This window comes from Phyllostomus discolor, chromosome 1 (genome assembly GCF_004126475.2).
Source record: "Phyllostomus discolor isolate MPI-MPIP mPhyDis1 chromosome 1, mPhyDis1.pri.v3, whole genome shotgun sequence".
NCBI lineage: Eukaryota > Metazoa > Chordata > Mammalia > Chiroptera > Phyllostomidae > Phyllostomus > Phyllostomus discolor.
In genome coordinates, this window is record NC_040903.2 from 68,409,779 (window position 1) to 68,423,939 (window position 14,161).

General features: G+C 42.8%; 1 protein-coding gene across 1 annotated transcript in view; it reads left to right on the top strand.

Annotated features, from left to right (window-relative positions):
• CAMK1D (calcium/calmodulin dependent protein kinase ID) overlaps nt 1-14,161 on the top strand; it is a 399,721-nt gene that overhangs the window by 325,944 nt on the left and 59,616 nt on the right. The window contains exon 4 of the mRNA XM_028506742.2: nt 13,545-13,683. Within this exon, the coding sequence (XP_028362543.1) occupies nt 13,545-13,683 (139 nt within the window). The remainder of the gene's footprint in view (nt 1-13,544; nt 13,684-14,161) is intronic.

Below are 14,161 nucleotides of genomic sequence, written 5' to 3' on the forward strand. Positions count from 1 at the left end.
GGCACCGTTCTCTTCTCTGTGCAGTCAGACATCTCTTATCCCAAGGTCTAAACGCCATCTCATATGCCAGTGACTCTCAGATCTCCGCCTCCAGCCCTGGCCTTCATCTTGGCAATGCGATGGACATTTCTCTGTCCCATATTATTTGGTCTCTCAGCAGCATTTGTTAGCATTCACCAAGACCTTTTCCCTGATGTCCATGGCACTGTACTCTCCTTCACCTCCCACCTCTCTCTGTCCAGTCCTGTGTGGGTCCTTCATTGCCTGAGCGTGTTGGCATTCCCAGCACTCAGATGCTTTCCTCATATCCAGCTGCACTCACTCACTGGTTGATCATGTGTAACCTCTTGGCTTTAAAGACCATATACATGCTGATGACTTACTCATTCTGAACTCTAGCCCTGATCTTCCCCCTGAACTTCCAGCTTATATATATGGCTACCTGCTTGATGCCTCCATCTAATAGGCATCCCAGACTTCACAAATTCTACCCAAGACTCCAGAGCTATGCTATCCAATGTGGCTGCTTACATTAATCCCAATTAAATACAATTTGAAAGCAGTTCTTCAGTTGTACTGGCTACATTTCAGGTGTACAATAGCACCCTGTGACTAGCAGCTACCACACAGGACATTGCAGATTCATGGATAGCTTCACAAATCCCCAGCAGATAAAGAGCATCTTCATCATTGCAGGAAGTTCTAGTGGTCACTGCTGGCCTGATTGTTCCAATCCCTCCAAACCTATTCTTTCTCCAGCCCCCCAGCCCCTTTCAAATAATGGCACCACCATCTCCCTCTTTCTCAAATTGAAAATCTAGGAGACAATCTTGATTCATCTCCCTCCCCTGTGCCCCTTACCAGCTTCATCTTGTCTACTGAATCTCCGAAACTCACCCCATCTCTCCCACTCCAGTACTCCCAGGCTGAGCCTCCATCCTCTGTCACCTGGATCAGCATCTCCTCAACAGTCTGCCTGCTTCCGTTCTTGCCTCTACAATGCTTCTTCCACACGCAGCAAGAGCGGTCTTTAAAGAATGTTCGAGCCCTGGCTGGCATAGCTTAGTGGATTGAGCATGGGCTGGGAACCAAAGTGTCCCAGGTTCGATTCCCAGCCAGGGTACATGCCTGGGTTGTAGGCCATAAGCCCCAGCAACCGCACATTGACATTTCTCTCTCTCTCTCTCCCTCCCTTCCCTCTCTAAAAATAAATAAATAAAATCTTTAAAAAAAAAAAAAAAAGAATGTTCGCCTGTCCTCTGGCTGAAAACCCTCCAATGAATTCTTATCAAATGTAGGATAAGCCTGCTCTGTTTGAGACTTAGTTTACATGACACAAAGTATTAATAACATAAATCAGGCTGCTTATAAACAACAGAAATTTACCTTTCGCAGTTCTGGAACCTGGAAGTCCTGGACCAGGGTGCAGGCATGGTTGGGTTCTGGTGAGCACTCTCTTCTAGGGTGTAGACTGCCAGCTTCTCACTGTGTCCTCATATGGCAGAGAGAGGGCAAGCTAGCTCTCTGGCTTCTTCTTATAAGGATACTAATCTCATTTATGAGCCCCCCCACCACGACCTAATTACTTACCTACCAAGCCCTGACCTTGAAATGCCATTTCAACATATGAATTTTGGGGAGGCACAAACATTCAGTCCACAGCACTCAGCCCTGCTTGATCTGGACCTTCCCTTCTGGCAACCATTCTCCCCATTGCCCAGCAAACTCCAGTCATTCAGACCTTTTTGGTCTCCAGATACCCTAGATTCTGTGCTGTGCTCAGGGTCTTAGCACATGCTCAGCCCTGTGCCCAAAAGCTCTTCCCTGTCATCCCAGGGGTCCCCCTGGAGCCCATTCAAAGTGGCTGCACCAGACACCTGTCTCAGGCTCAAGTTCTCTGCACGGCACTTAGAACTCCGGAGAGTTCCACACTCATCTGTTTGTTTGTCTCCCTCTCTTTCTCCCCCACTGGAATGTAAGTCATAAACATCGGGGATTCTCTATGAATAAGATATGTTTTGTCCTCTTGGAAAACAAAAAACTAAAAATGATTTGTAATTATTTTTTTAGACTGTGAGCAAGTGCTTTGAGTTGGAAGAAATTATCTATTTTTTCTTGAGATATTGATCATGTTAATCATTTCTTCACAAACTCTTCAGCCCTTTCCTCATGAGTAAAGCAAAAGTAAAATTCCCTTATCAGAGTCTCAGCAAGCAAGTTTCCCAAACAAAACCAAAGGCTTTATTTCTTTCTTATCCATCCCTTTGGCTATAAACACACTTTTCCTGGCTACTCTGGGGGGCCAGATGGCTGGGAACTGAAGGGGTACAGTTGGAAAGCGGACAGAGAAGAAAATGGTTTTCAGGAATCGTTGAAGCTGCACCAAAAGCAATGAATGTCGTTGCCTGGGTGGCGGGAATCCGTGCACACCACAGAGCTGGCCCACACGATTTTGTTGGAATGAATTTGCTTTTTGAGCACACCCAAGGGGTTTGGGAAGTCTGCAGGACTGAGAATATAAGAGCAGTGGGCCTCTAGAATGGCAACTGCAGACATTCACTGGAAGATGCATTGACACCATGGAAATGACCTTGTTCCTAGATGTCCCTCACCTGCCATCCACATACACCAATGGCAACACTCTCAGTAGCCTCTCTTTCAGAAATGGATTACCTTAGATACCAAATAGCTTAGAATTTACTACCATCTGATGCAGCCCATTCAGGCTCCACTGCTTGGTTTTCATAACCCTTCAGGATCTGACCTCACCAAGTTGCATTTTCCAGATACGTCCAGCCTCTTTGCCTACCTTGTCCATTTCTGCTTTCACCTCTTCTCCCTACCTGTCATGTTCTTCCTCTTAACTCCTATCTCACATCCGGCTTCCTTCAGGGCTCAGCTGACATTTTTCTGTAATCCAATGGGAACTGTGCGGGACACCAGAGACACAAAGGAAGTTAAGACACCTATTCAGGAAGCCTCCCCTCACCACTGTTTCTCCCTTCTCCCTGTGGTCAACCATCTGGGGTCCCAGTTTGGCAAGTCATTAGTCCCTCATGATCTTGATTGTCAACCCAAGCTTCTGTTGTGGCCCCCAAATGCAGACTAATGCTTCAGGCCAGGCAGTGGGCTTATAGAATGAAGGTGCTCCCTGATCTTCTTCATTGACTGCATGTCTCTGAAGAGAGTCAGTTCACCAAAAGCTCCTTTCATGATCATTCAGGTTACTAGACCTTTCTTGCCATTGGGCCTTTTCCCACTTGACTAAATACTGCTTTGCCTTTAAGATAGTTCATACCCATCTCCTCCTGCCCTGTCCCCTGGACCACCGCTAGTTGTCCTCCTGTGGTCTCCCCAGTCACCTCACTGCCCCACTCCCGATACTGGAGCTGAGCACTGTGTTTATTCTCAGTGTGTCTTAGGAAACCCTCCCCGCTCCTGGATGTGGGCCTCGTGGAACAGGGACACCAAATTGTCTGGCTTGACAGAAGATTATTGGATGATTTGAAAAATTAAAAAAGCATATACTGTGCACATAAAGTAGAAAAAAAAGTTTTCTCCCAATAAACCTCAACAAATACATAAGAAGAGAATGTATGTTCCAAGATATGCTGCGTGAATATGGGTGGTGGTCTGTGTTGCCCAGCATCGTTCTTTGCTAGGGCTTCTGCAACCAAATACCACACAGGGTGAGGCTAACAGGTATGTAGACTAACAATACAGGTGGGGAGCTGAAACAACAGGCATTTATTTTCTCACCATTCTGGCCGCTGGAAGGTTTCAGAAGGTTTGGTTTCTTTGTCACTATGTCTCACATGGTTTTTCTTCTGTGTTCGTGCATCCCTGTGTGTGCGTGTCTCTCTCATAAAGACACCAGTCACATTGGAGCCATATGACCTCATTGAACCTTAATTATCCCTTTAAAGGCTCTATCTCCAAATACAGTCACCTTATGAGGTGTCCTGGAGGGTTATGATTTCAACATATAAAACTGGGGAGGGGCACAATTCAGTCCCAAACACCACAGATACTGAGAAGGCAAAATCTCCAGGAGCAAGGCATGATGTAGCACAAAGAGTTAAATGATCTGGTCCACCACAGCGAGAGGCATGTGTTTGTATTTTGGAAATTTCTGAACAGATTGAGCCCTGGAAGATATTGTGAAACTGAGTTCTAAGAATAAAGATATTTTTATTATTAAAGTAGGGTTTATTAAAGGAGGAAAATATTGAAGACAGAGGTTGCATGAAATAAATGTTTAATCTTCCCACAGTGGATGGGGGGTCCCCCCAGAAGCAGGGAGTGCAAGGTGCCTGAGCCAAATGGAGTAGTGAGGATTAAGGGGGGGGGGGGGCAGGAGAGACAGGCAGGCGACTGGCCGCCCGTGTGGGAGGAGGCAGATCCCCGGGGCTGCCAAGCTGGACTTGCCTGAGGGAAAGACTGAGCAGATAGATTCTCTCTGGGCTGATTGGAAGAATGCACATATCATCTGGGCTTTGAAGTGTCACACTTGAAAAATGCTTTGTTTGTAACCCCTCTTAATCACAACCTGCATATTTATTTATTCTCCCGCTTGAGAGTAAATAAATGTAAACAGGGGAGATGTTTCTCAGCAAACACATTTATAACCAGTTAGCTCTGGGCCACATTAAGACCATATTGCCGGTGCTCATGTCACCAGCTCTGTTACTCTTCTGCTGCCAGTTATGTGACAGCCTTTGTGAATTTCAAGGCATATTTGCTGTAACACTACTTTTTTTATTCTCCCAGCCTCACTGCTAATAATTCTCAGATTATTCTGTGTGAAATTAACAGCATAGTGCTATACTGTTTGGCCTTGTAGGGGAGGGAAACATTTTCCTTGACCCTCTTAGGGTCCCTGGCTGGGTCTGAAAATTAAACTGACAAAGACAGATTAACAGGAAAAATGTATACACGATACTGAATTTTTACATGTGCCTGGGAGCCTTCGCAAGAGAACGAAGACCTGAGGCAGTGACTTGAGCAGGCTGCACCTTGTAGACTAACAATACAGGTGTGAAGAAGCGACAAGACAAAGGGATTTGGCATAAGGGCAGTTAAATGGTGAAGAAGTAACTCGGAAGATAAGGCTGAGTTCACAAGGTGTGTTTGACAGTTTCTCTGGGGTTGTCTCTGGGTTGATAAAAAGTCTGTCTCCAATAAGAAGGGAATTTGTTTTTTGCCTTTAGAGAGAAAAGGGGGAGCTTTTTATGCTCCTTAATTGCCTTCAGCTCAGAATAATTTTTATGTCAAAGAGGCATATTTTGGGTGACACATGGTAGTTTCCTTCAGCCTTCTTCATTTTATCTTATTGTAGCTAACTTCTAGAGAAACCGATTTTTTGGAGGCTAGTTTTCATCACTGGCACAAGGCCCATCTTTTGGTAAATGTGTGGATGATATTCGTATAAGACATAAAACTTTTTAAGTTATAATTGGCAGCACATTTTAAAATGAGAAGGTAATACCTACTGAAACTGGATGGGGACGTGCAAGTGCACGCCCAGACAGATGGTGTGCCCCCCACTAACAAGTGTGCACAGCGCACTGACAGAGTTGTGCGGCACTGCAGTGCACTGCATGGGGGTCAGAGCTTGCAGTTTACCAGATGCAGCAACGGTGAAACTGTTTCTCCACAACTATTCTTTAATTTGAAGTGACTTGAGTAACTTCAAAGTTTCCAAATAAAATGAAATTTTACTGAGATTATTACACGAAACTTTTAAATTGCATATTTCGAATTTACATACAATGTGATAGCAGTACACTGTAATAGGTAAGGATGATCAGAGACTGAGAAAACCCAAGTTCCATGCAAAGGCAGGTTGTTCCGAATCAATGTCAAAGTTTGAATTGAGAAGAGTAGAGAATGTTTGAGTCTTCTCCCTTCATCTTCGGTAGCTAGTTTATCTCTATATCTGCATCTCCCACAGCTGATCCCCTTTCCCAGTAGCTACGTTCACTCATTTGAATTCTTGATCTATTATTATGGTTCTACTTCTTTTTCCGAATCATCAGACCCCTGATCCTTTTAACTGTATTCTGATACTTTGCATTTTTTAAAATTTAATCTTTATTGTATTTTGTTCCATTACCATGTCATCCCCTTATACCTGCCCCACCCCCAAAAAATCACCAACCACACTGCTGTCCATGTCCATGAGTCCTTTTTCCTTGTTGCTCAATCCCTCTACTCCCTAATCTCCCCCACCCAGCCCATGCTAGCTGTCATCTGCTCTCCATCTATGAGTCTGTCTCTGTTTTACTTGTTAGTTCAGTTTGTTCATTAGATTCCACATATGAGTGAAATCATATGGTATTTGTCTTTCTCTGACTGGCTTATTTCACTTAGCATAATGTTCTCTAGGTCCATCCATGCTGTCACAAAGGGTGAAACTTTCTTCTTTTTTACAGCTGAGTAGAATTCCATTGTGGAAATGTCCCATAGTTGTTTTGTCCACTCATCTACTGATGGACACTTGGGTTGCTCCATATCTTGGCAATTGTAAATAATGCTGCAGTGAACATAGGGGTGCTTATATTCTTTCAAATTAGTGTTTTGGTTTCCTTTGGATATATTCCCAGAAGTGAGATCACTGGGTCAAAAGACAGATCCATTTTTTAATTCTTTGAGGTATCTCCATACTGCTTTCTACAGTGTCTACACCAGTCTGCATTCCTGCCAACAGTACAAAAGGGTCCCTCTTTCTCTACATCCTCACCAGCACTTGTTTGTTGAGTTATTGATGATGGCCATTCTGATAGGTGTGAGATGATATCATCATGGTTTTAATTTGCATTTCTATGATGATTAGTGACATTGAGCATCTTTTCATATGTCTATTGGCCATCTGTATGTCCCCTTTGGAGAAGTGTCCTCTCAGGTCCTTTGCTCATTTTTTAATTGGGTTGTTTGTTATTGTTGTTGTTGTTGTTATTTTGGTGCTGAGTTTTGTAAGTACTTTTTTTTTATTGTTTCTTTTTTTTAAGATTTTATTTATTTATTTTTAGAGAAGGGGGGGAGAGAGAGAGAGAGACATCAATGTGCGGTTGCTGGGGGTTATGGCTTGCAACCCAAGAATGTACCCTGGCTGGGAATCGAACCTGGGACACTTTGGTTCCCTTGTTTCTTTTTTTTAAGATTTTATTTATTTATTTTTAGAGAAGGGGGGGGAGAGAGAGAGAGAGAAATCAATGTGCGGTTGCTGGGGGTTATGGCTTGCAACCCAAGAATGTACCCTGGCTGGGAATCGAACCTGGGACACTTTGGTTCCCGAGTTTTGTAAGTACTTTATAAATTTTGGGTATTAACCTCTTATCAGATGTATGGGCAAATATATTTTCCCATTCTGTGGTTGTCTTTTTATTTTGTTGATGTTTTCCTTTGCTGTGCAAAAACTTTTTAGTTTGATATACTCATATTTGTTTATTTTTTCTTTTGTTTCCCTTGCCTGGGAAGATACATCTGATAACAAATTGCTATATGCAATGTCCAAGATTTTGCTGCTTATGTTTTCTTCTAGGATTTTTGTGCTTTCAGGTCTAACATTTAAGTCTTTGATACATTTTGAATTTTCTCTTGTGTGTGCTGTAAGAAGCTGGTCTAGTTTCATTTTTTGCATGCATCTGTCCAAATTTCCCAGCATCATTTATTGAATAAACTATCTTTAGCCCATTGTATGTGCTTGCTTCCTCTACCAAACGTTAATTGACTATAAAGGTGTGGGTTTATTTTTGGGCTCTCTACCATGTTCCATTGATCTGTGTGCTGTTTTTTTATGCCGGCACCATGCTATTTTGATTACTATGGCCGTATAGTGCAGTCTGATATTAGGTAGTGTGATCCTCCAACTTTGTTCTTTCTCAGGATCACTGTTGCTATGTGGGGCTTTTGGTAGTCCCATATAAATTTTTGAGACATTTGTTCTAGTTCTGTGAAATACATCATTGGAAAATTGATAGGAATTGCACTGAACTGATAGATTGCTTTTTGAACTGGAGAACTCTATGCGAATAGGAGGCTTGCAATAGGAGGATATTGACTAGCGAGCAAACTGTCAGATCAGCAGCCAACCAACCAACCTAGCCATGGTCTCCAAGCCTGAAAAGGAGACGTGGCCCTCGCCTCAGTTCTAAATTTACTTCCTCATTAGTGATTCTGGGATTCTGGTTGTTCACAAGTGGTTTTGAAATGAATGGTTGCCTAGTTAGCTGAGGCTGCCATAACATAATATCAGAGACTGGGTGCGTTAAACAATGGAAGTGGATTTCTCACAGTTCTGGAGTCTGGGAAGCCCAAGGTCAAAGTGCTGGCAGATTCAGTTCCTGTGAAAGGCCCTTCCAGGCTTGTGGACAACCACCTTCTCATGGAGTCTTCACAGAGTAGAGAGAGAGCACTGGCCTCTCTTCCTCTTCTTATAAGGTCACTTACTGACCCCATCCTGGGAGCCCCGCTCTGGTGACTTCTAAACCTAATCACCTCCCAAAGGCCCCCACCTCCGAATACCACCATTTTTGGAGTTAGGGCTTTAACTTATGAATGTAGAGGGATTTAAACATTCAGATCTTGGATATGTAGGCTTAAGGAGATTTTCAAAAGCATATAGTAATTTGCAAAATAAGGTATTTTTATTAGTATTATCACATTTTTTTAATTGGCAAGTTTTTAAACATTTCCCCTGTGCCTTGGTTTCTAAGGAAACCAAATTCTTTCTGAGCAGTGTTCAGAAAAATGAAGACCATACACAATTTGAAGTTAATAAGGGAAATACCAAATGTGCAGACAATTGGGACTCTGTGACAATACGTGCTACAACAGTATCTTACACTTCAGCTCTGAAGCTTTAATTCTTAACTACATCGCTGCCCTACTGCAGGGGAAATGTTATTATTATTCAATAGAATCTGTTAACATCTTATATATCACATAGCAGAAGAGGGGACTTTGAGAGAATGGGATGCAGGTAAGATCAGTTTTGAGGGAGGGGGAGGATCTGGGGGTGTGGGGCATGGAGTAGTACTAAGGCTAGGGGTTGGGGATGGGGAAAGTGTGAGCACTCTTCCCTGAGGTCCTCCAGCAGCCTCCAGAGCACAGGTGTGAGAAGCAGGCAGGCTGGTGGTAAGGAAGCCCTGGAATGCTAGCAGGCCAGGGCATTCATTATTGGAAGGTGGGCTGATGGTACAGAATGAGGAGGGCCGCGATTCAGAGTTTCCTCCTTCATAGCTAATGCCGCCTGATCAACATCAACTGTGCACAGTAGCTGGCAAAAAACAGGCCCCTATAAATGTTGAATGAAAGGCCAAATAAGTGATTGAGTGAAGCGAACATATCTGGTCACCCTGCTGCTGACAGCAGTACATCTCCTGTCCTGCTTCCTCCAGCCCTGCAGCCTCAGACATTGAAACTCATTGGAAGAAGCTTCTAAAAAAAAAGAAGACTGGTGAGAACTTGGTGTCAGTTGCTGAGAGGGGAAGCTTTGGGATTTGGTTTACCTAAAGAGGGATCATCAAAATGTGGTCATCAAAACGTGGTCTCTGTCCAGTTGTTCCAATTTCTTTTCACTCTTTGAGTTGCTTTTTATTTCTCCTAAGCATCTTCCCTTTGTCATCTAGATTGCTCAGTTTGCTTTGGAAACAAGACATTATCCAAGTGCAGTATTGCTTGGAATGACACGTAGCAACACATAGGTCTTTCACAGTGGCGACTGTGTTTTCTTTATCGGCTCTATGAAAAGAAATGATCACGTTTAGTTATTGTGTGCTAATTGCCATGACTTGCAGAAAACGAATCATAGCCTGTGTGTTTGTGAACGTGTGGGTGTTACTGCCAGAGCACACCTTTTACTCAGTTAAGGCTGTGAAAGTTTATGAAACTGTTTTATGTTTTTAATATTTTACTAAATCTCTTTTTCATTTTGTTTTTGGAAAATTTGTTTCTTTTTTGTAGAAAAAAATAGCATTAATATATCCCTTGAAGCTAATTTCCACAGCGGCTTAATTATTTGGAAGAAGCACTGTTTTCTTGGAGAAGTATATTCTAAGACTTGGAAACCTACCGTGCTAGTTCACTTGTGTCTACTCGGAATTGTACAGTTCTGTTACTCTGTTAAACTCAGAGGAGTACCAAATATCGAAATGAAAGGGCCTATGGAGACTGTTCACCAGACTTTCTGACCTTTTCCAAAAAGGTCTTTGTCCATGCCTCTTTTTGATACTTATGACAAAAAAATTAATGAAATTGGAAATTCAAAACAAATTAAAATTAAACATTGCCACCAAAACACAAACAATGCAATGTAATACAGTGGTGGTTTCTATGTTTCTTTTTTTAAGTGTATTTTATTGATTGTGCTATTACAGTTATCCTAGTTTTTCCCCCTTTGCCTCCCTCCACTCAATACCACCCTTCCCTACAACACTCCTCCCACCCCCTTAGTTCATGTCCATGGGTTGTACATGCAAGTTCTTTGGCTTCTCCATTTCCCATACTATTCTTAACCTCCCCCTGTCTATTTTGTACCTACCATTTATGCTTCTTATTCCCTGTACCTTTTCCCCCATTCTTCCCCTTCTTCCTTCCAGCTGATAACCCTCCTTGTGATCTCCATGTCTATGATTGTGTTCCTGTTCTAGCTGTTTGCTTAATTTATTTTTGTTTTTGTTTTTTAGATTTAATTGTTGATAGTTGTGAGTTTGTTGTCATTTTAATGTTTATAATTTTGGTCTTCTTTTTATCTTAAATAAGCCCCTTTAACATTTCATGTAATAATGGTTTGGTGATGGTGAATCCCTTTAACTTTACTTCATCTGGGAATCACTTTATCTGCCCTTCCATTCTAAATGAAAGCTTTGCTGGATAGAGTAATCTAGGTTGTAGATCCTTGCCTTTCATCACTTTGAATACTTCTTGCCAGTCCCTCCTTGCCTGCAAAGTTTCTTTCGAGAAATCAACTAACAGTCTTATGGGAATTACCCTGTAGGTAACGAACTTGTTTTCTCTTGCTGCTTTGAAGATTCTCTGTTTATCTTTAACCGTTGGCATTTTAATTATGATGTATTTTGGTGTGGTCTTCTTTGGGTCCAACTTGTTTGGGACTCTGTGCTTCCTGGACTTATATGTCTGTTTCCTTTGCCAAATTAGGAAAGTTTTCTTTATTGTTTTTTCAAATAAGTTTTCAATTTCTTGCTCTTCCCCCTGTCTTTCTGGCACCCCTATGAGTCAGATGTGGCACTTTTGTAGATGTCCCAGAGTTGTCTTCTACTCTCCTCATTTTTTTTGTTTTTAAATATTTTATTTATTTTTATAGACAGAGGGGAAGGGAGGGAGAAAGAGAGGGAGAGAAACATCAATGTGTGGTTGCCTCTCATGCACCCCCTACTGGGAGCCTGGCTGGCAACCCAGGCACGTGCCCTGACTGAGAATTGAACCAGCGACCTTTTGGTTTGCAGGCCTCTGCTCAATCCACTGAGCCACACCAGCCTGGGCTCCTTGTTTTTGTTTTTTTTGTTTTTTTTTTGTTTTTTTTTATTCTTGTTTCTTCACTCTGTTCTAGTAAAATGTCTATTTCTTCCTTATGTTCCAAATCATTGATCTGAATCCTGGCTTCCTTCCCTTTGCTGTTGGTTCCCTGCAGATTTGTCTTTGTTTTACTTAGTGTAGCCTTCATTCCTTCCCTTGTGGTTTTGCAGTACTCAGCTAGTTCTCTGAGCATCCTTATCACCAGTGTGTTGAATGCTGCATCTGATAAGTTGACTATCTCTCTTTTGCTTAGTTCCTTTTCTGGGATTTGGTTCCGTTCTTTTACTTGGAACATATTTCTTTGTCTTCCCAAGTTGGCAGCCTCCCTGTGTTTGTTAGAGCTGCTTTGACTATCTCTTTTACTGCACCAGTTAAGTTGTAAGGGAAAGAGCCTTAGGTATTCACCAGGGCAGGGCAACCCACTTCATTGCTTTGTGGTACCATGTGGGAGGAGGGGTCAGAGAGGGAACAGTGCTGCTGCCTGGCCTCTGGAAGCTTGCCTGGCACTCACGACATTTCCAGTCACTTTACCCACTTCCTGTATGCAAGAGGTGCCCCTCTTGTTGCTACCCTGGTGATGATTCCCAGGATGGGTAGGTTTGTGTATGTTCTAGGCACTTTAAACAGACTGTCCTGAGAAACCAGCAATTTCTTCTGTGGCCCCAACCCCCACTGGTTGTTACAGCCAGAAGCTGTGAGGCTATCTTCCTGGAGCTGGAAACCTGGGCTGCACAGTCTGGCCTAGGGCTGGGATTGCTCACCCCCAAGGCATCCCCCCCGCCCCCGCCCCATTTAGCCACCACACATGAATGTGGGAACTCCTGTTCCACCACCGCTGCCTCTCCTCCCCACACTGCATCCTCTCTCCCTGGCTCCCCGTCTCTGCCCCCACTACCCATCTGGATGAATGTGGCTTTTTTAGTTGTTGGAATTCCTTACAGTTCTATTTTCTGGCAGTTCTGGGTGTTTCTTGTTTTGAGGTTAGTTGTGATTCTTCCTGTGGTTGGGCGTGGAGGCAAATGTGTCTACCTATGCCTCCATCTTGACCGAAAATCCCCTTTATTTTTTTAAATTGCATGTAGCTTTCAGGTTCGGATGCCTCCAAGAACATCCCTCTAACCTCTGTGGGAAATCATTGACTAGATTACCATATTTTGCCATGTATAATGTGTACTTTTTGCCCACGTTTTTGAGGGGAAAATAAGATGCTCATCATACACGGGTAGTGCCTGAAATACCTTGTGTCTGTTCTTGTGTTTTGTAATTGTTTGTTACATAAATTTCTTGTACCATAGTATGTTCAGAAATAAATGCTAAAATTCCTTTATAATTGAAAAAAAACAAGTATCTAAATGTAAATGAATAAAAATTGGATTAAAAAATTAAAATGAAAGATATTTTCTGAAAGTTTGGGTCAAAAACATGGGTGTGCATAATACATAGCAAAGTACACAGCAAAATACACTAACCCCCTCGTTTCACAGATAAAAAGACGGAGGTTTAAAGACTCAAGGAATGCTCACACATCCGGCATTTTAGGAGCTTAACTCAGGCAAACCCCCAGACATCCTGCTGGCTGCTCAGTGCTGTGCCCACAGCACTCCCCACCCTAGGCCTTTTAGGATGCTCTCTTGTGCAGAGGAGACGTCTTAGCCGGCATCATGTCCCTACATCTGATGATGCTGACTTTACGCTGTCACAGAAGCAAGGAGGCAGAGGCCAGAAGACACTGGTCAAGCCTGGCTAGTCTCTGGGTCCAGGCTTATTTTTAGTTCCTTTGTTTTACCCCAGACACTTGTACCACCATGACATAGAAACACTTCCCTAGTAGAGCTTCTGGGGAATAGGTGGGGCAAAATCTAACTCTGAAAATGGATTGATTTTTGAAATAAAACTTTGGTCTTTTATCACATTGCAAGCCCCTATTGATGGTTTTCCCTAAACAATTCAACAGCTCCTCTCAAACTTCTAATTTGTTCTTCTTCTTCTTCTTTTTTTTTTAACAGTGTATCTGGTGGAGAGCTGTTTGATCGGATAGTGGAGAAGGGATTTTACACAGAGAAAGATGCCAGCACTCTGATCCGCCAAGTCTTGGATGCTGTCTACTATCTCCATAGAATGGGCATTGTGCACAGGGACCTCAAGGTGAGGCTGTCACTCAGCAGCATCCTCCAGCTGCTCCCCAACCCATAATGCACCTGTCACAGAGGACTGGCTCCAGAGGTGGGATGGAATTGCCTTGATGTAGACATGGGTGGAATGAATGCTGGGCATTTGTGTACTGTTAGTCGTCTGGGCCTTTGGGACTCTGCAGTAGCTTGAAAGAAGATGAAAATTAATGGGGCTGGCTGTTGTCTGGGAGATTTTATAATCATTATGCAGCCAAAGGGCCACCAAGAAGTAAGTTATATATTGATTCAAGCCTATATAAAAGGCAATTTTTTTTGAGACTACAAAAACCCTTTTTCCATTATGGTTCTTTGGTCTTCTCCTTATACCAGCTGTGTTTCAGCAAACCAGGCTGTATGAAAAAAAAAGGAGAGAAAGGGTAGGGTGCAGGAGGTGAAAGAGAAAGGCAATGGAAGGTTATCAGGAAAGATAGCTCAAATGAACGACAGTTACA